Source organism: Mustela lutreola, chromosome 2 (genome assembly GCF_030435805.1).
Source record: "Mustela lutreola isolate mMusLut2 chromosome 2, mMusLut2.pri, whole genome shotgun sequence".
In the NCBI taxonomy this organism is placed as follows: domain Eukaryota; kingdom Metazoa; phylum Chordata; class Mammalia; order Carnivora; family Mustelidae; genus Mustela; species Mustela lutreola.
The window spans coordinates 12,928,984-12,948,522 of record NC_081291.1 but is presented as its reverse complement, the minus strand read 5'-3'; the positions used below and the strand labels follow the sequence as shown (position 1 = coordinate 12,948,522).

General features: G+C 56.5%; 1 protein-coding gene and 1 long non-coding RNA gene across 2 annotated transcripts; one reads left to right on the top strand and one right to left on the bottom strand.

Annotated features, from left to right (window-relative positions):
• Positions 1-11,014: 11,014 nt before the first annotated feature.
• Positions 11,015-13,580, bottom strand: KLF2 (KLF transcription factor 2). The gene is made up of 3 exons (XM_059160351.1): positions 13,395-13,580; positions 12,308-13,136; positions 11,015-11,706 (listed from the first exon to the last, which is right to left on the bottom strand). Exons 1-3 carry the CDS (start codon positions 13,467-13,469, stop codon positions 11,531-11,533), a joined length of 1,080 nt encoding a protein of 359 aa, XP_059016334.1. The 5' UTR covers positions 13,470-13,580; the 3' UTR covers positions 11,015-11,530.
• A 61-nt stretch (positions 13,581-13,641) lies between these two features.
• On the top strand, positions 13,642-19,128 carry LOC131823698 (uncharacterized). Its single transcript, XR_009350645.1, has 3 exons — positions 13,642-15,770; positions 16,722-16,795; positions 18,187-19,128. It is a non-coding gene; the product is annotated as an uncharacterized LOC131823698 (long non-coding RNA).
• The last annotated feature ends 411 nt before the right edge of the window (positions 19,129-19,539 follow it).

Genomic DNA, 19,539 nt, shown 5'->3' with positions numbered 1-19,539 from the left:
TGGGGCAGTTCTCCTCCCCTGGTCCCACGTCCCAGAGACCCCGGAATTAAACAGAACAAATAGGGGTGGGAGTCGCCTCCGTGGCATAGTCGGTTAAGCCTCTGACTCTTGGTTTTGGCTCAGGTCATAGTCTCAGAGTTGTGAGATCGAGCCCTGCATCAGGCTCCAGGCTCAGAAGGCTGTCTGCTTGAGATTTTCTCTCTCTCTCTCTCTCCAAATAAATAAATAAATCTTTAAAAATAAATTAGTGAATAAATAAAATGAGTGGGCTTGCTCCTTTGAAGCTTCCCCATCTCTTTCTTAACAACGGCCCCCATTCCTTCACTGAGCACCTACTATGTGCCTGGCAGGGGCACGCCCTGTCCCACAGAGGGAGCCCCGCCCAGGCAGCTGCTAAGGCCCCTGCTTTGCCAGCGGAGGAGATGAAGACCAAGAGCCACAGGCGACAGGGGTGAACGCAGGAGCCCAGCTCAGCCCTGTCCAGCGCCCCTAGCCCCCGCCTCATCCCCCCCAAAGCCCAGACCCTGGTGGGCAGGGAAGAGCTGGTCCCTGCAGAGACCCGCACGCGCGCAGGGAGACAGGGTTGGTGGGAACCGGCTGTGCTTGATGTAACAACTTTTGAGATAAGAAACTTTTCCTTCGACAAACCTCTGCATGACTCAAAACGAACCCACGAGCCCCCGGCATGCTGGCCTGTCACCCCGGGGCCGCATTGAGGAAATGAGACATCAGGATGTCTTTGAGGTTTGGGGTTCAACGGAAACACACCGGGAATGTGGAGATTTCTCCCCCGGAGAGTCAGGATTGGCTTCTCTGGGCATGTTTTCCAGCCAAGCGGAGGGATGGGGCTGGCTGGATTCCTCCTTGCTCTGGGAACATCATAGAACCCGGAGGCCGCAGACATGGGGTTTGGTGGAGGAGTGTGTTTTTAGCCTTGGGACAGTCCCCAAAAGGCCAACTTGGGGTCAGGGTTGAAATCAGGGGTGACTGAGACGGAGGGCCATCAGGACGTGCCAGAGAAGGCAGGATGGCAGCCCTTGAGAGCAGCGGCTGGTGTTGGCGGGCGCAGAACTATTTCCTGAATGACTGTGACAATTTCGAGCCGCGTGCCTCACAGTGTGGCCTGCGCATGGCCAAGCCAGTCCCTGGGGCGCTGTAGACATGCCAGCTCCCGGGCCCTGTCCGAGGCCTTCCAGATGGGATTCCAACCATGCTGGGGGACAGAGCGGATGGGACAGCCCAGGCTGAGCTCCCACGGTGTGGCATGAAATGACTCTCCGATTTGCTGTTCTGAGCAGCCTGGGGGGAAGTGTGGCTCAGCTGGCCGGGCAGTTGCCCAGAGCTATGGCCTGGAGGAGAGTGCCAGACCTGGTTTCAACCTGGGCCACGGATTCTGAGGCCTGTCCACACTGCGTACCACACACTATCTAGCATCCTCTTGGCCTCTCTTGGAGTTGATAAGAAATCCTGTCATCCCAGGAAACACTGGATTTGGAGTTTTGCTCCTGATGAGTACCAGGAAGCAAAGCCGCTATGTCCAGTCACGGTGTGACCCCTTCCCAACCAGGCCCCCCCAACTCAGACACACCCCTCCCTGCTGGCTGCTCGGACCCAGTAGAATGAGGGGAGGCAGATACCTGTCCTGACACCCCCACTCTGGTTAGGTTGGCCCACGTGACAATGGCAGGGCTCCTGCTGGGGAAATCAAGGCAGGCTTCCTAGTGGAGGTGACACTTGAGCTGGGCCTTGAAAGGTGGACTAGGTTTGTCCCATGGACACATGGGAGGGGCTTTTCCACATGAGGAACAGCCTTGACAAAGATGTGGACTTGGGGAGGAGGGAGGGTGAGTGGGGGTAAGGCGGGGGGACCTTGGAGATTAGGATGGGAGATGGGGGGTGCATGGTGCCAGTTGAGGCCCAGTGGGTGGAGGCTGGCTGCCTGTAAGGGGCTGGAATGCTGGAGTGAGCGACTTTCCAGCATATTCTGAACAGCAAGGAAAGGGTGTGTCCGGGTGGCTGGGGTAGGCTCTCAGAAGAAGACCCCCACTGGGGGCCCCCCTGCTGGAAGCCTTGGAACCTGACAAGCTGTTCTTGGGGGTTTGGGGGTCACCTGTGTGAGTCAGGGCAGGCTTCCACTCTGGGGGCTACAACCCCACAGGGACCAAGGGAAGTCCATAGGGGACAGCCAGAGATCTCACGGGCACCCCAGATGTGCAGCAGGTAAGATGAGTCTCAGGTACACTGAAGCCCCTTGGGCGAGACCTGTATTCCTGTCCCTCTCACCTAACACGGAGCTCAGGGGCTCAGCGCCCCCAACAAACCTCCTGTTGCCACGATTCGCTCATCAAGGCTCCAAGGGGTTTTCCTGCATTTCTGTTCTTTAATTCCCATGCATTTCTGAGTTTGCCAAATTTCTCTCTTTCTGGATTTCTGGTTTCATTCCACTGTGGTCAGAGAACATGCTCTGTAATATCGCAGACCTCGTCCGTGCATCGAAGTGGGTTTTGCGGTCGATCCCTGGGAATGTTCCGTGTGCCCCTGAGGAGTCTGTATTCCGCTCCTGTTGGTGGAGTGTTCTAGACATGTCTGTTACAGCGAGTGGATCTATAGACTTCCTGTACTTAAAAATATGTTTTTTTAGGGGCGCCTGGGTGGCTCAGTGGGTTAAAGCCTCTGCCTTCAGCTCAGGTCATGGTCCCAGGGTCCTGGGATGGAGCCCAGTGTCGGGCTCTCTGCTCGGCGGGGAGCCTGCTTCCTCCTCTCTCTCTGCCTGCCTCTCTGCCTACTTGTGATCTCTGTCTGTCAAATAAATAAATAAAATATTTTAAAAATACATTTTTTTTTAAAGCCGGTGTGGGGACAAGGGGGGAAAGGGGAATGTCAAGAGAATGTCCTGTTCACTCTGTTCTAGGTTAAAGCTGCGTGGAGCCCTGGCCGGTGGGGGCCATTGGGTCTCAGGGGTGTGGCCCGCTCCCGAGGGCTGAGAGACCCAGGAAGCCTGGCGAGCGGCCTCCACAGCCTCCAAAGGAGAGCCGATGGCATCAGCCCGCATGACGGCCTCGGTCTCTGGGTCCTGGCCCAGCTCAGGCCCCAGCCCAGGGGAGGGCCTGCAGGTCTGGTGCTGCCCCTGGAGGAGGCCGTCCTGGGGCCTTCGGGGCCTGGCAGGCTGGGGTGCTCGTTGCAAGCTACAGGATGAGCCGGTGGGCAGGCGGGCGTGCCGGGTGTGAGCGGCACCTCGACCGCAGGCCTGTCCAGCTCCCGGCGGGGCTGCCGTGAAGCCCTGAATATTAGGGCGGCCCCCAAAACTGGGCCACGGGCAGCGCTTGCCTCCCTGCCGTTTCACAGAGGAGGAAACTGAGGCCCAGTATGTGGCTAACTGGGGCTGAGCCAGCCACGAGCTGGTGGAGGACTGAGATCCGGCGGTGCTGGGACACTTGCAGGCCCAGTGGCGCCCGGGTGAGCTGCTCAGGAGAGAGAAGCATTTCTGAGCTTCTGAGCAGCCGTGAGCAAAGCCTTGCAAGAGATGTTGCAGGGTGGCAGGGGGAGGGCACCCAGCAGGTCCAGGTCTGTTTAGATCCCCACACGATTGAAAGCAGGGTCTCGAAGGGGTGTTTGCATCACAGTCGCCCAGAGGCAGAAGTCACCCAAGTGTCTGTCCAGCAGGGGCCAAAGGGAAAGGCAGAACGGGGTCAAGCCGCACCGTGGAGTATTACGCAGCCAGAAACAGGACGGGACTTCTGACCCGGGTGCAGCAAGGGTGAGCCTGGAGGACGTTACGGGAAGGGAGCTCAGGCGGCCACAGCGGGACAAATACTGTGTGATTCCCCTTATGTGAGGTCCCTACAGCAGTCACAGCCACTGAAGCAGGAAGTAGAGTTGGGGGACTGGGGGAGGGACAGATTTTGAGTGTGAGAAGACAGGAAAGTTCTGGAGAGGGATGGTGTTGATGTGCCGAATACCACTGAATTGGACACAAAAATAGTTCCAGTGGTTAGTTTCAGGTTCTGTGTATTTTACCCTAATGGAAAAGTAAAGAAAATAAGGGGTGTCTGGGAAAAAAGTTGGGTGATATGGGAGACGGAACTGGAGAAAGGGCTCAGGCTGGGAGCACGGTCTTGGCCAGGTCTCTGTCTCCGCCCCTGTCCCATCTTCCTTGGTCTACAGGGACTAGGATGGGGGGTGGGTAGGTGGCTCCCTTGGATGGCGCCAGCCTGGATTTGGTCTCTGCCCCCAAGGAGCCCCCGTCCGAACCAGCCAGGGAACAGGCTCCCCCGCCATCTGGGAATCTGGGGTGAAACGTACTCAGGGAACCAAGAGAAGGGCAGGGGAGGCTGTGCGCACTCAGAAGGGAAAGTGAGGGGCATCTCCCAACTGTGGGTCACGGCTGAGGAAACATGTCATAGCACATGACGGGCAGGGAACAAAGCTGATGGTCGCTGCCTGCCTCAGTCCCTCCGTGGCTCCCTACTGCCCTCAGTCCTGCAGCTCAGGCTCATCCCTGCCTCTCCCCGTGCATTCCAGTCACAACCACCTCCTCCTTCCCAGAAGCCCCACGTGCAGCCCTCTCCCTCCACCCCACTCCCTCCCAGGGCAGGGGGGTCAGTCCGTGAGCCCCAACTTTGGAGGCAGGACAGGCGGGTGTCGCACAAGGCTGAGAGAATCAGTCACGCTTGCCAGGAAGGCCCAGCTGAGAGCCTGGGATTTGTAGAGACGAGAGACAGTGGGGAGGCCGCAGGTCACTGGTTTCAGCCTTGGGGAGTCAGGGGAAGGATTTGCGTCAGTCCCACTCTGAGGAACTCTGGCCTTTCTTGCTGTGTGATCTTGGACAGGTGGCTTCCCCTCTCTGAGCCTCCTCATGCACCCGTCACCTCTGGGCCCCATCAAGAAATCCATCTGCCTCCTAGTTCCATGTGGTCAGCTAATTTACTAATGTGTGCGAAGGCCCAGAGAGGAGCCCAGTCATTTGAAAGAAGTCACCAAGTACGTGCTTAGCAGGATGAGGGCCCTGGGTCCTCCCTCCATCCCAGGGAGTGGGTGAGGTCTGCTGAATGGTCACACATCCCGAGGACCAATCGTGGCTGGCCATGGGAAGAAAGTGGCAAAGAATTTCCAGCTGAGGAAAGAGTAAGTGCAAAGGCCCTGAGGCAGGACTTGAAGGGTATATCTGTTTCTTCCCAGAGCCACAAATGGCCACAAATGTACCCTGCCCCACGCTCTCTCTCCTCCAAAAAAAGAATTAAAATTGGTGAAATATGGGTCAATGAGATTTGCCTTGTCCCTCTGCCTCCCTCATGAAATAGGACTGAACTTGGCCTCCAGGGCCCACACAGCGAAGGGAAAGCCGCGACTCTCAGAGTAGGAGTCCTAGCATCAGTGTGTGTCTCTGAGAAATGCCTCTGAGCCTCAGGTTCCTCTTCTGCAAGGACAAGGAGATGGTGACCCTAAGGGGCTCAAAGGCTGACGGCAGAAATGATGTGCTAAGGGCCAGTGAGGGGGACACTCCCTGGCAGGACACTCGAGAGCACAAAGCTGAGGGGCTAGGAATTGAGACTCCAACGCCTGCTTCTTCTCTCCCTGCCTAGGGAGGGCTACTCAGGGCCCCTGACTCTTGTCCCACGGCCTCCTGTCCCCCCCCCCCCCCCCCCCCCCCCCGCTGAGGATCTGCTTTCTGGCTTTAAGTCTGCAGAAAGGACCCCAGGGCAGCTCGGCTAGGTGACTACCAGCAGCTACAGGAAGAGTGGGTGAAACTGGCATTCTAGGCCCAGGGCTGGCAAATGCAAAAGCCCTGAGGCAGGACCAGGGTTGCATGTTTGGCTGACGGTAAGGCGGCCGGCGGGACTGCGTGAGCACACAGGAGAGAGATGAGATGTGGGAAGGCGGGTCTAGGGACCCTCAGACCACGAAGAAGTTTTCAGATTCATTCTAGAATAATGGAGAGCTGCTGGAGGACACCATCTGATTTGATGGGGGAGACAAAATTGTCCCCAATACGGCGTCTGCGTAGAGGAGCCAAGGGTCTGGTGCCCTTGTTTTCAGATGGGGAAACTTGAGGACTGGAGACCCTCCGTGACTGCCCATTGCAGAGGCATCCCGGTGGGGGGAAAACTTTCATTTCCGGCAGACAGGGCTTCAAGGCTCAGGTCCGTTACGTGGACAGTGATCTTGCCTCCCCACACCCCTGTTTTCTCACGTGCAAAATGGGCACAAACCCCCGGAAAACACTCATCACGGAATCATCCTAGAAATCTCACCCCTGCCTCCTGTCTAGCCCAGTACACAGACGGACCATCTGTATTCATCCATTCAGTTGTCGAGGGACACTGGGCTTGTTCTCACCTTTTGCTGATTATGGGTCCTGCTGCTGGGCACCTCGGCCTCCTGCTCCGGGCACCCGTTGGAGTCTCTGTTTTTAAATCTCTGGGGTCTACGGCCAGCAGCGGAGCCGCTGGGTCCTGTGGTAACTCTGTTTTGCTTTTTGGCAAACTGCTTCCCGCCACCCAGGCTTCCTTTGGCTTCATAATGTAGCATCTTAGGGAGGGCCATTCATCTCAGGGAGCCAGGCTCCCCCAAATATTTGTGTCTCTTGACACTCATGGGGGCCCTCCAGGAACCACAGTCATGGGCATGCAGGAAGACCCGGCCAGCTTGATGTGCTTCAGGATGGAGACTTTTCGAGGCACGGGTAGGAGCTGTGACGTCAGGCTGGCCGGGGTTCGGGCCCCGGCTCCACTCCCTGCACCTGCCCCAGGCCCAGGCTAGCCCTCCGCTCCAGGAGCCCTACTTCCTGCATCTGGAAAACCGGGGTGGCTCTCCTTCTGCCCTCACCACTGCTTGGTGGGCAGGCTGAAAGCGAGAACCTGGGGACAGTGACCGGGATTAAAGCACCTGCCCCAGCCCGTGGGGCTCAGTTCAAGTTAGCACTGGGTTAGTCACTCAGTAAACTTGTTGACACTGGCTCTGGGTGCCCGCCTGAGGCTGAGTCACTTCTGAGTCACGGATGCTTCCCCAGGACTCAGCTGAGGGCTAAAGCATTGGGTGCATCTGCTGAATGAATGAACGGGAGAGGGGAAGTGGAGAGAAAGAAAAAGAGGCAAGAGAGACAGAGACATAAAGAGAGATGGGGTGGGGTTTAATCCAGACCTCACATCCAAGGACTGGCCACAAGGGGCGGGGTGGGGGGGACTCAGGGCACTGGCCACGCCCTAGTGCTGGGCGCTGCCTTCCCCCTGTGTTCTGTCCTTCTGTCTAACAGCTGCATCTTCACTTTCCAGACAAGGGAACAGGCCTGTGAGGCAGACACGGGGGCTTCGGTGGGAGGGAAGGGTTTTGCCTAAGCAGTGGTTCTCACTGCCTGCCCTTCTGTGCACCCCCTCCCCAGGGGACATTGGTGACGTCTGGAAACATTTTGGTTGTTGTGATGGAGGGGCTCGAGGTGCTACAGGCATCAGGTGGGTCGAGCCCAAGGGTGCTTCTCAACATCCTACCATGCACAGCATGGCCCCCAACAGCCAAGGAGGGTCCAGCCTCAGATGTCAGTTGGTGCCAAGGAAGAGAAACCGCGTGTCAATTATTTGAGGGAAAAAATGGTTTCGGTCCCAGGCTCCCAGTCCACAGCAGAATACAGTCCCCATCTGTAAGCTGGTCCTGTTACCTCCTCTCTCCCCCAGCTGCTGTATTTAAGTGCAGGCAGGATCTTAGGACCTCAGTGAGTCATAAAGTTGTAGATGCAAAGTGGCAACTGGGTGACTCAGTTGAGTGGCTGGCTCTCGGTTTCGGCTCAGGGCATGATCTCAGGGTCCTGGGATCGAGCCCCGTGCTGGGCTCTGCACTCAGTGGGGAATCTGCTTGAGGATTCTCTCTCTCTCTCTCCCTCGGCCCCTCTCTGTGCTTGCTCTCTCTCTCAAATAAATAACCAACCTTAAAAAAAAATTGTATATGAAGTCTCTTAGGTGGTCATGGAACCCCAACCCAGTGGTTCTCAATCTGGGGTTAGTTTCCCCGCCTCCCACCCCGGGGACACTTGGCAACGTCTGGAGCCATTTGGGGTTGTCACAGCTGGTGGGGATGGGGCTGCTGGTGTGAAGTGGGCGGGGCTAGGTTGCTGCTGGAGGTCCTGTGGTGCACGGGGCAGCCCCCACTAGAGAGCACGATCTGGCCCCAAATATCGCCGGAGCGAAGGTGCAGGAACCCGGTCCTCAGCACCGCAGCTCCACATGGGAGCCACCTGGCCCTGGTGATTTCACAAGCCGTCTCCGGCCTGTTGCCTTGGGACTCCCCAGGGTGATGCTGGGTCTGGGTGCTAACTCAGCTTTACCGATGGGACAAGGTGCTGAGTCAGGGACTCACCTTACCCTCTGAAAGCTCACGTTTCCTCTGCTTCACACCCTATTCTGTCACCACCCTGGGTGTCCGGGGCTCCCTGACATACAGGAAACTTCTGGCAGAGAAACAGCTCTTGTACCCTCCGCCCATCTCTGGAGTGACTCTTGGGAGATCATTCTGGCAATGTCCAAAGTCCCCCCAAACTTTCATCCCTTCCAACTCCTTTACCCACCCCCCCGGAGGACAAACTGAAACATGACCCCCCCCCAAATAAATATATAAATATATATATATATATATATATATATATAAAACTAGGTGCTTGTTTGCATAAGCAATTTCTGGCATGTCTAATGGAATATTATGCAACCATTTTAAATGGTATTAAACACATATGGAGGGAAAAATAGGGAAAAATGGTTTTCACCTTGCTTGGAAAAAAAAGAGGAGGTGGGGGGAATCCAGAGATCACCACAGCCATGGGAAAGCGATTCAACCGCTCACCAGAAATCCCTCCCTCTAACAACCTCTGATTGGAATGGGGCTGTAGAATGCAGGGTAAGTTGTTTTTCCGTCTGATATTTACCATTCTGACAAACGGATACCAGGACTTTTTATGGATAGGAAAAATGTCCAGGTTTGGTGTGTTCTTCCAGTGATCTGAGGTGGGGCCCGGCGGTGAGATTTTATTCATACTTCTCTCTCTGGGTGACATCTGCCATCAAAGCTTGCTCCTGGGACAGGGCCACCTCCTTGGGTAGAGAAGCATTGGCTCCTGTTCTTTTAGGAACCAGAGGACCAGTTCCTCTGCCTGCAGCACCGCTGGTATCTGGGGCTCATCCTCTGAATGCTGGGGCGGGGCAGGGCAGGGTGGGGGGGAGGGGGTGCTGCCAGGTTCATCATAAGCAGCTTAGCAGGGCCCTTCACCCACCGGATGCCAGCAGCACCCCACCCCCCGTTTGTGGCAACTGAAAATGTCTCCAGTCCAGGTCACCCCTGGCGGAGGACCACGCATCCAGAAGACACCTGATGAAGGTTGACATTTGGGTTTTCAGAAAGGGACGATGAGGGCTCTTTGGGTGGCTGAAGCACCCAGCTGGTGGGGGCATGGCACTGTGTTCTAGCAGCTGGGGGCGCTCGGGAACAGAAACTCAACAGCTTCTGTCCCTTGACAACTGACCTTTCATCGGACTCAACTTCCCCTGCCAGGGGAATTTGCGAGGTGTTTTTTGAGCAAAGCCAGAAAGAGGGCTTTACCTGCGAGTTGAAACGCAACTGGAAAGACTGAAGACCCTGCAAAAGGTTATTTTAAATCTTCTGTGAGCCTTTGTGCTGCCCTTCCCCGCCCCCTCCCAGTGCCTCCGGAACCAGCTCTGAGCGAAAAGCATGTCCACGGGGTCGGTGGGGCCCCGGGCTCTGCTCCGCTCCGGAAGGGTTTTGGCAAGAGCCGCAGAGAGTGGTTTCGGGAGGCTCACACGCTCACACACCCCTCATCACCGGCGGCCCCGGACCCTGGCTATTTACTCGAGGAAGATGAATCAGATTGTCATCTTCCATTTCTGCTTTTTGTGGATTACCAAATGCTCTCAGCTGTTTCCAGGACTGCCTTGGGTTGGGGGCGGGGGGAGGGAGGAAGGATGGAGGGAGGGAGGAAATCCCAGCCTCTGTCGCAATGGGGCAAGAGTGTTTTAAAATAGGCGCTGCTTACAAGCTATTTTCACTTTCTGGAAACAACTTGTGCAATTGTTGGTAGTCATGGTTACCCACCCAGGGCCCCGAAAAGGGGGAAGAGGAGGGGGAACCTGCCAGGGAGAGAGGCACCTCATTGCGTGACAGGGCCACCTGGGGTGCAGGGCAGGGGTCTCCTCCTTTTGGAGGTGGATTTCTGCAGTGGCCACCTCCCACCACCAAGGCGGAGGCTCTGATGGGATTCCCTCACACCAGGGCACCTGCAGGAGAGGGTCTCACATTTCTCCAGCGCAAGTAGCACATGGGTTACTGCAGAAAGCCCCTGATCCCTTCTACCGGGGTCCAAGGACCCTTGGGAGGCAGACAGACCTGGCTGGCTTCCCAGTGCCACCACTCTCCACAGCTACCTCTCTGGGCCTGTTTCCTCATCTGGAAAAGAGCCATACATAGCCCTCAAATAAAATTTCATTTTTTTCTAACAGGATGGGGAGCTCATCCCTTAAAAAATCCTGCTCAAAGGCAAGACTAGTAAAAGGCAAAAGCAGTTCAGAAACTCATTATTTTACCCCTTTCAAAAAAAAAGAAGAAGAAGAAGAAGAAAGAAGAAAAAAGATGTTTGTGTGAGGAGTGGGTGGAAGCCTGCACACTCCAGAACTTTGGCTAAAACCTCAGAAACTTCCAGAAAGAGGTAGGCTTTTTTTTTTTTTTTTTTTTCTTTTTCAGCCCAGAGGAGGCCACGTCAGTGGCACCAACACTTTCCCCAGCTCAGGGGAAAAAGAGGCAATTTATGGCTCAGGGAACAACCTTAAAATAACTCTCCCTCAGTCTTAAAATGTAGTGTTTAAATTTATAGAAAAAGCCACAGGTTCCTGGCAGCTGGGTGCTGGCTGGGGAAGGCCACACTTCACCCCACCTCTGCCAGGCTGCCCTCCCCCATCAAAGCTGCCCCTTCCCCCCCACACCCGCCCTACACCCCAGCTTCCAAGCAGTCAGACCAGGGCTGTGATTTTTCAAAAGATGCAAAACTTTTTTTTAATTAAAAAAAAAAAAAAAAACCAACAAAAGTCTTATAAAAATGAACCAGGGAGCCAAAATGCCCACCTGTCTTCCTATTTTACAGTAATACAATATCTGTCACAGTCATTATGTACAATATTATAAAAAATGTCGAAGACAGTACAAATTAAGGCTGTATTTCTCACAAGGCATCAAGCCTCGATCCTCTAGTGTAGACCCGGTGGGGGTGGGGGTGGGGAAGACGACACTTAATTATTGCACCATTTTGAAAACAAAACTCGTCAAGGAGGATCGTGGTCTTCTCCCACCGGGTCTTCAGTCTCTGATGGGGGCTGGGCCGTCGTCGTCGTCGTGGGGCTGGGGGAGCCTCCTCAATGGCCACGCCGTGCCCAGCCCGGTCCTCTGGGCCCAATAAATACCAGTCACAGTTTGGAGGGGGCCGCGCCCGGCGCATGGGACCCGCCACGGCCGCGCGCGGGTGGTGGTGGTGGGGTCGTTCAGGCTACATGTGCCGCTTCATGTGCAGCGCCAGGTGGTCGGAGCGCGAGAAGGCACGGTCGCACAGGTGGCACTGGAAGGGTCGGTGGCCTGTGTGCTTGCGGTAGTGGCGCGTCAGTTCGTCGGAGCGCGCGAACTTCCAGCCGCAGCCGTCCCAGTTGCAGTGGTAGGGCTTCTCGCCTGCAGGGAGGGGGCGAGAGCGGGCCTCAGTTTGCTTCCCAGGTACTCGCCTGTGGCCCCGGTACGCACACGCTCCCTGCGACGGTGACTACTGGGGCGCGCGCAGCCTATCCCTAACCAGCGCCCAAAGCTGTGGGGGGACCTATGTTTTGGACCTCTAGGGATCCCAGGCACACGACCCTAGCTCTCGAACCCCCTGATTCTCGTCTCCCAGGGCGCCCAAAGTGTATACTCTCCACTCCCCAGCTCTGCAAGCCACGCCCCCGGAGGAGTCCTAAGCTTGCGTCCTCTCTCCAGCGTTCTGAGACCCAGCGCCCCCCTAGGTTTCCTAGCCGCGCGCACCCTCTGCCCAAAGCCCTGAGCCACGCTCCCAGGAGGGTCCAAAGCGTGTGTCCCTTCCCTAACATTCTGATACAGGGTCCCCCGAAGGTTCCTAAGTGCGCAATCCCTCCCCAACCGCTAGAGCCACGGCGCCAGTGGAGTCCTAAGCTTGCGACCCCCTCCCAATCTTCTTGGCCACGCCCTCGAGGGGGGTTCCTAAGCGCGCGCCCCCGGTCGCTAGCCCCTAGCCACCGCCCCCCAGCCGGCGTTCACCGCCCACCTGTGTGCGTGCGCAAGTGCGCCTTGAGGTGTGAGCTCTTGGTGTAGGTCTTGCCGCAGCCCGCGTAGCTGCAGGTGTGCGTGGCGGTGCGCTTGCGCGGCCAGGAGCGGCGGCCGCGCTTGGGCTTGGCTTCGAGCAGCTCCAGAGGTGACGCGGGAGGCGTGAGGAGACCTCGGGCGGCGGGTGGCGCCAAGCCCAGAGCTGCAGCGGCGGCGGCTGCGGCCGCGTCGTCGAAGAGACCGAAGGCGGCGGGCGCGGGAGGCGCGTAGTGCATACCGGGCCCGGGCGCTCCGAAGCCGGGGCCGCCGAAGGGCGGCGGGAAGGGGCCGCGCGGACCGGACGCAGGCAGGCGCGCGGGGCCGTCGGGGCTGAGCGGCGGCGTGTCGGGCGGCGGCGGGGGGCGGCCCCCGGGGCCTCTCATGCACGCAGCGGCGGGGCCCGGGGCGCCCTCGCGCTTGAGGCCCCGCGGCCCGCGGGCCAGGCCGGGCGCGCAGCCGTAGCCTCCGCCGCCGTCCGCCTCGGGGGGCTCGGCCTTCACCAGGCGGCCGGGTGGCGCCAGCAGGAAGCGGCCGTGCAGCGCGGGCCCCGGCGGCACGTCCAGCTCGGGCCGCAGCAGCTCGGACACCAGGCCGCCCGCAGGGGCGCTGTAGGGCGGCGGTGCGCTGGGCTCGGGATAGTAGAACGCAGGCGGCGGGGGCGGCGGGGGCGGCGGCGGCTCAGGGGCAGCCTCAGCGCCAAGGCCGTCCAGCCCCATGGACAGGATGAAATCCAGCACGCTGTTGAGGTCGTCGTCTGTGCCGCCTGCCTCGGGCTCTGCGCGCGGCCAGCGCTGCGGGTGACAGAGCGATAGGGCGCGGGCGTGAGCGCGGGGCAGGTCTCAGCGATCGCCGCCCGCCGCCTGCGTTCTATTACCCTGAGCCCACAGTTCCCGGGGCTTTTTTTTACACTGAGCCCGTTTTACAACACAGAGCCCGCAGTCCCCGCCGCCTGCGTTCTACTACCCCGAAGCCCACATTTTTACTACCCTGAGCCAGCCGCCCCAGCCGCCCGCGGTCCTGGCCGCCCCCGATGCCCCTGCCGCCCTCACCTCCTGCAGGCCACGCTCGCGGCACGGACTGGCGAAAGTGGAGAAGGACGGCAGGATGGGTTCGCTCAGCGCCATGGCTGGGACCTGGGGCCGACGCGGGTTCGGGACACCGGTGAGTGGCTGCCCGGAGCCGGGCTGGTCGGGGTTCGGGCGGGCGGGCGGGGACGCTCTGCGGCCCGCGGCCGGGCCCGCCCAAGCCTTATAGGCGCGGCGCGCGCGGGGGGCCGGGCCAAAGCGGCGGCGGCGGAAACGCGTCCCGGATGGGGACGAGCTCCGGGCGCAGCCTAAATTTAGCCGCGGTATATAAGCCGGCGGGCGGCGGCGGCCGTGGCCACTGCGGCCGCCAGGGCTCTGCGCAGCCTGGCCGGCCCCCTGCGCACGGCCAGGCCGCGCCCCCCTCCTGGGCCCGCCCCCGCCTGTCTCCCCGGCGACGCGTCAACACGCGCTCCACAACAGCACCGTGACACCCAGGGATCCCCGGGGCGCCCCATGGGCTCCCGCCTGCTCGAGGACCTGGAGCGGAGGCGGCATCCGGGGACCCGGGACTCTGAGTGGAGCACTGGGTCCCCTGGCCTCCAGGGATCCCTGATGTATGGGGAGAATGGTCCCCAACGCCTCAGAGGGGTTCCCAGAATCCCTGGTGATGGGCGAGATTGCCCCATAGTTTCAAAGGGGTTTCTAGAATCCTAGATGATGGGTGGGGTTCCCGGGAACCCTGATGCAGGGGGGATTGGGGTCCCCAGGATTCATAATGGGTGGGGAAACTTTCATTTTCTCTCATTTCATCTCATGTCATCAAAACTCTCGTTTTCCGGGGGCCCGTTAAGCTAAGCCTGACCCACTGTTATGCCCATCGCTATGTAAAAAACCTTGTGCGATGCCCTTAACAAATGTTAAGTCCTTGAGACCAGGGCTCTCTTAAGGAAGCCCTCCAGGGAAACTGAGGCTCAAGGGGCTCTGGGAGAGGCTTGCCGTCCTTAACTGACTTGCTTAAGTGTAGAAGCTGAAGACAAGGGTGACAGTCTCTCCTCCAAGACAGACCCAGCGCTGGGCGGGAGCAGGGGGTGGCGCCGGGGGACAGGGAACAAGCTTGTCCGGTGGGCATGTTGAATATACCACCTGGGTTGCTCGCGGCACAGCCTTGCCAGCAAAGGACTGTCACTACCATTGTTACTGTGTGCTGGCCCCGTGTAGGCCGGGAGAGCACAGGACCAAGAGCCAGACAAATCTGCCTGCTCTTGGGGGCTTCCCCTAGGGGGTATAAAATAAACAAGTATATTGGGGAGATGAACCTTTTGGAAACATAAAGCAGGGGGTGCAAGATACAGCGCGGAGGGGACTAGGAGGCAAGTGAGTGAGCGGGGAGAGAGGGGATGGTGAAAAGTTCAACTTCACCTCACCCAGTGCTATTATGAGTCAAGACCTGGAGAAAAGGGGAGCCACATGAGTCCTAGAGGGAGAGCATCTCATGGTGTAACCCAGAGCCGGTTTCCAGCTTTGGTCTCGACTCCAGAGTCTGTGTTCTGGACCTGGAGGCATCCAGGGTCTTCCTCTGTCCCGTGGCCAGATGTTGATGGGTTCAGGAAGCTCTTGACCGGGACACCTTCTCTGGGGCCAGGAAGGCTTTGCCACGGACAGCAGCTGGACTACCACAGCCCAGGACCACTGCATGGAGGTGGCCTTGGCACCACACAGGCATCAAGGGGCCCCGTTGGGGTCCACAATGCTGGACCCTCCCAGCTGGAAGGCACCTCAGAGGCGCATCACCTCACCATGAATCATCCAACTATGGGTTCAGCAAACGCACTGATGAGCCCCATTTTCAGGCGCCGGGGATCCGGTGGTGCTGGAGGGGGCAGGGATCCTCCCTACAGCTTCCCTGGGCTTTGGGAAACTTCAGCTGGAATTCAGACGTGCCTCTTGCGGCTGCCACCGCAACAACGGAGAGTCAGCCTCAGCCACAGACTGCTGGCTGTGTGACCTTGGGCAAGTGGTTTTGCCTCTCTGGGCTTGCTTCTTCATCTGTAAAACAGATGATATGGTAGCTTACCCCACAGTGGTTCTGTACGTGCGTGTGTGCATGTGTATATGTAAGTGCTGGTGACATCCCGTGAGCCCTCTACAGCTTTTGGTTAAATGAGCCACCTGTATACTTTTCTCACTACTTTCACCTGAGCCTCTGTTTCCCCATAGGATAATGAGGCAAAGATGACAGTCCCCAGGCATATGATTCTCTGGTCCTCCTCTCCGCCTTGGACAGCCCCTGCGGCTCCTTCCAGTGCATTCTTCCTCCTTTCTTGGATTCCTTGCAGGTCCCGGAAGGGACCAAGCCCGTGCATCCCGCCAGGCCTTTGTACTTGCTGTGTCCTCTACCAAGTAAGTCTTTCCCTCACTTCCCACTTGCTTGGCTCTGGCTCGTCTTCTCTTGTCACCCCCTTAACTAGTGAACTTAATTTTTTAGGGTTCTATTAGGTTTACAGAAAACATGAGTAGGAAGTATACAGAGTCCCCATGTCCCCCACACATGCCGTTTCTCCTGGCAGTATGTGATACATTTGTTAATACTCCAGGAGCCAGTATTGATGCATTGTTACTAACTGAAGTCACGGTTGACACCGGTGTCCCCACTCTTGATGTTGTACCTTGTATGGGTTTTGACAAATGCACGTCATGTATCCACTTTTATACTATCATATGGAGTAGTTTTGCTGCCCTAAAAGCCCCCTGGTCCCTACCTCTCCTTCCCTCCCTCCTCCCTAACCCCTGGTTAGGTACCATAGTTTTTTGTCTTTTTCCAGAATCTCTCCAGTTGTTGCTCATACTGTAGTTAGTTTCTTTTAGTTGGTGTCTTTCACTTAGCAATGGGCATTTTAAGATTCACCCATGTCTTTTGATGGCTTGAGTACTCATTTCTTTTTTGTTGCTGAATAATATCCCATGGTATGGATGGATGGACCACTGTTCACCCGTTCGTCTGTTGAAGGACATCTTGGTTGCTTCCAGTTTTGGGCAATATAGTTGCCAGATCGGATATACACTGAATATGGCTTCATGGACACGTTTTCAGATTAATTGCGTATATCTAGGGACACAATTGGTGGATCGCAGGCTAGCAGTGTGTTTCACTTTGTAAAAAGACCACCAAGCTGTCCTCCAGAGTAATACTACCATTTGTGTGCCCACCAGCAGTGAATGGACGAGAGTTCCCATTGCTCCATATCCTCGCCAGCATTTTGTGTTGCCATTTTTTTGGTTTGTGTTTTTGTTTGTATTTTAGCCATTCTAATAGCTGTGTGGTGGTATCTCATTGATGTTTTTAATTTGCAGTCTCTGGATGACGTCTGATGTGGAGCCCCTTTTCATTCGCTCATTTGCCAGCTGTATATCTTTGTCATTGAGAGGTCAGTTCAGTCCTTTGGCCCAGATTTTAACTGGGTTGTTTGTTTTCTTACAGACTTTTAAGCATTATTCGTTTATGTCGGACACCCATCCTTTACCAGACAGGCGATTCGCAAAGATTTTCTCCTAGTCTGCGGCTTGGGTTTTGAATCTCTAACGGTGCCTTTTGGAGAGCACAAGTTTTTTATTTCAAGGGAGGCCAGTGTATCATATTTTCCTTTTAGGATTGTGCTTGGGTCTTTTATGTAAAAAATCGCCAAGCCCACAGTCATCCTGATTTGCCTCATGTTTATCATCTAGAAGTTTTATAGGTTTTGCCTTTATACTTCACTGGATGATCCATCTTGAGTTAAAAACAAAATTTACTTTCTTCTTTTTTTTTTTTTTTTTTTTTTTTTGGCCTGTGGATCCCCAGTGGTCCCAGGACCATTTGTCGGAAAGGCCAGAGAGCTCGTCTGTGCATTTCAGCCTGACCCTGTCTTCCAGGCTCCGCTGACCCAACACCAGGCCGCTCTATTCTGCATAGTTCCCTTCTCTGACCCTGCTTTTTAGGGCTTGTTCTGCGGCACTTTTCACTGTTGGTCATTCTTTTATCCATGGGTTCCTTTTTTTTTTTTCCTTTTTTTTCCTGTCACGCCCACAAGCAGTGCATGACCTGCGGGGAAGGCAGGAGCCAGGGGCCTGGCCCAGCATGTGATGGACACTCAGTCAGTATCTAGCAGGTGGGTGAGCAAGGAAATGAGCTGATTTCTCTCCCATAGCTCCTTGGAGGAACTTCTGTGGGGGGCTTGCCACTCCTGCAGGACTCTCCACAGTTGCTTCTCCATCACCCAGGTTTCTGGGACCTTCCTTGTCGCCACAGCCAATGAGTCGAATGTGTCCCAACACATATGCCCACCTCCTAACCCCGGGTGCCTGTGACTGGGACCTGATTTGGAAAGAGGGTCTTTGCAGGTGTAATTAAGGGTCTTGAGGTGAGATCATTTTGAGTTAGGATGGGCCCCGAACCCAATGATTGGTGTCCTTAGAACGGACGCGGAGTCACAAGCACAGAGAAGATGTCTAGGGGAAGATGAGGGGCAGAACTCACAGTAATGTAGCCCCAAGCCAAGGCACCCCTGGAAGTCTCTCCTGGGACTGATTCTGCCTCAGAGCTTCATCAGAAGGATGAACCCTCCCTGTCGACACCCTAATTTCAGACTTCTGGCCCCCAGGACTGTGAGAGAATACATGTCTGTTGTTAAACCACCCAGTTTGTGCCTTTTTTTTTCTTGCGGAGGCCCCAGGAAGCTCACACATCATGGTGACCATCTGTTCTCTCCCTGGCTTCCTCTCCAGACAGGGAGCCCCCCAAAGGCAGGGGCCTCCCTCGATTCATCTCTGTGTCTCCCAGGCCCAGCTGTGGACCCGGTGTTGAAACAAACATGACGCGGGGATGCCGGCCACCCACCGAGGACCTCCCAGGGCAGTGTGAGACACTTCGGCACGGCACCTGGTGAACAGAGCCAGCCCCCGGAACCACCAACGATTGGGAAGAACGTGGACTTCAGTTGCCCCTTTACCTGTGTGACCTTGGACATGTCATTGGACCTCTCCGTGCCCTCAGTGTCATCGGGAGACAGGAGATGGCACATGTCAAGAACATCGGCTGCCTGATTATGAACATGAGTGAGCGAGCCAGATGGGGGGATCCCAGGCTGAGGGAGGGACCTGGTACTTGGGAGGAAGGCTCAGAGCATGGCCGCTCTCATTCTGCTATCTAGGCCACACATTTCGATGGGAGTGGGTCCCAGTGGCATCTCGGGTGACAATGCCTTGGGAGAAAAAGTCAGGTCCCCAGGGCGGCCTCTTCCCAACTCGGGGACATACCCTCGGCTGAACTTCACAGCCTCTGAGCAGCCTGTCCCTTCACTTGCTAAGTTGGGGAGAATGAGGTGTGTCTACAGATCAGGGGCGCCTGGGTGGCTCAGTGGGTTAAAGCCTCTGCCTTCGGCTCGGGTCATGATTCCAGGGTCCTGGTTTCGAGCCCCACGTCGGGCTCTCTGCTTGGCGGGGAGCCTGCTTCCCCCTTTCCCTCTCTGCCTGCCTCTCTGCCTACTTGTGCTCTCTGTCAAATAGATAAATAAAATCTTAAAAAAAAAAAAAGATACGTGATCAGTGAGTGGCCCCGTAATGCTGAAAGACAAGCAAATGAGCACCCTTCTCGAACTCAGGTGTCACTGGTAAGTTCCAAAAGGGTAGGGTCTGGCTCTGTGTCTGTGCCTTGCTGTCTGCTTCATAGTGGGGAACTTTATGCCTCTTGATGGTGTTGCCTTCACTCTCATGTTGTTCCCAAGGCCTCCCATCCTCTCCTAATAAGTCAGCATTAATTGTCAAAGACAGGGGTGGGGTGGGCAGATCATTGCCCTCCAATCCATTGATACTGTTTTGAGCACTGTGCTGGCATGGATTCTGAGATTGTTTCCAGGCTCAGCGCTCGGAAGCAGTGCTGTGATTGATTGGTGATGTCTGTCTGTGATTGGTGATGTCTGTTACTGTGAGAGGCTTGGAGGAATGGTGCATATGCTACTTTGCATTTACCATCTCCTGCCATCTATGTTTAAGGGCTCAAGATGCTCACAAATCAGAAGTTTTTAGTCTCAGCACCTCATAAATATTGAGCTCCCTCTCCATGCTCTGCTGGACACGGAGAGAAAGCTAAAGAAGTACACAGCCCCTTTCTGCCCACAGAGAGCTTACAATCTCC

Excerpts from the sequence above, each read along its gene's own strand:
- KLF2 (XM_059160351.1), bottom strand. The coding sequence starts at position 13,469 with ATGGCGCTGAGCGAACCCATCCTGCCGTCCTTCTCCACTTTCGCCAGT. Across the intron at positions 13,137-13,394 it reads GCGAGCGTGGCCTGCAGGAG|CGCTGGCCGCGCGCAGAGCC; the intron begins GTGAGGGCGGCA and ends TGTCACCCGCAG. Across the intron at positions 11,707-12,307 it reads GCACTTGCGCACGCACACAG|GCGAGAAGCCCTACCACTGC; the intron begins GTGGGCGGTGAA and ends CCCTCCCTGCAG.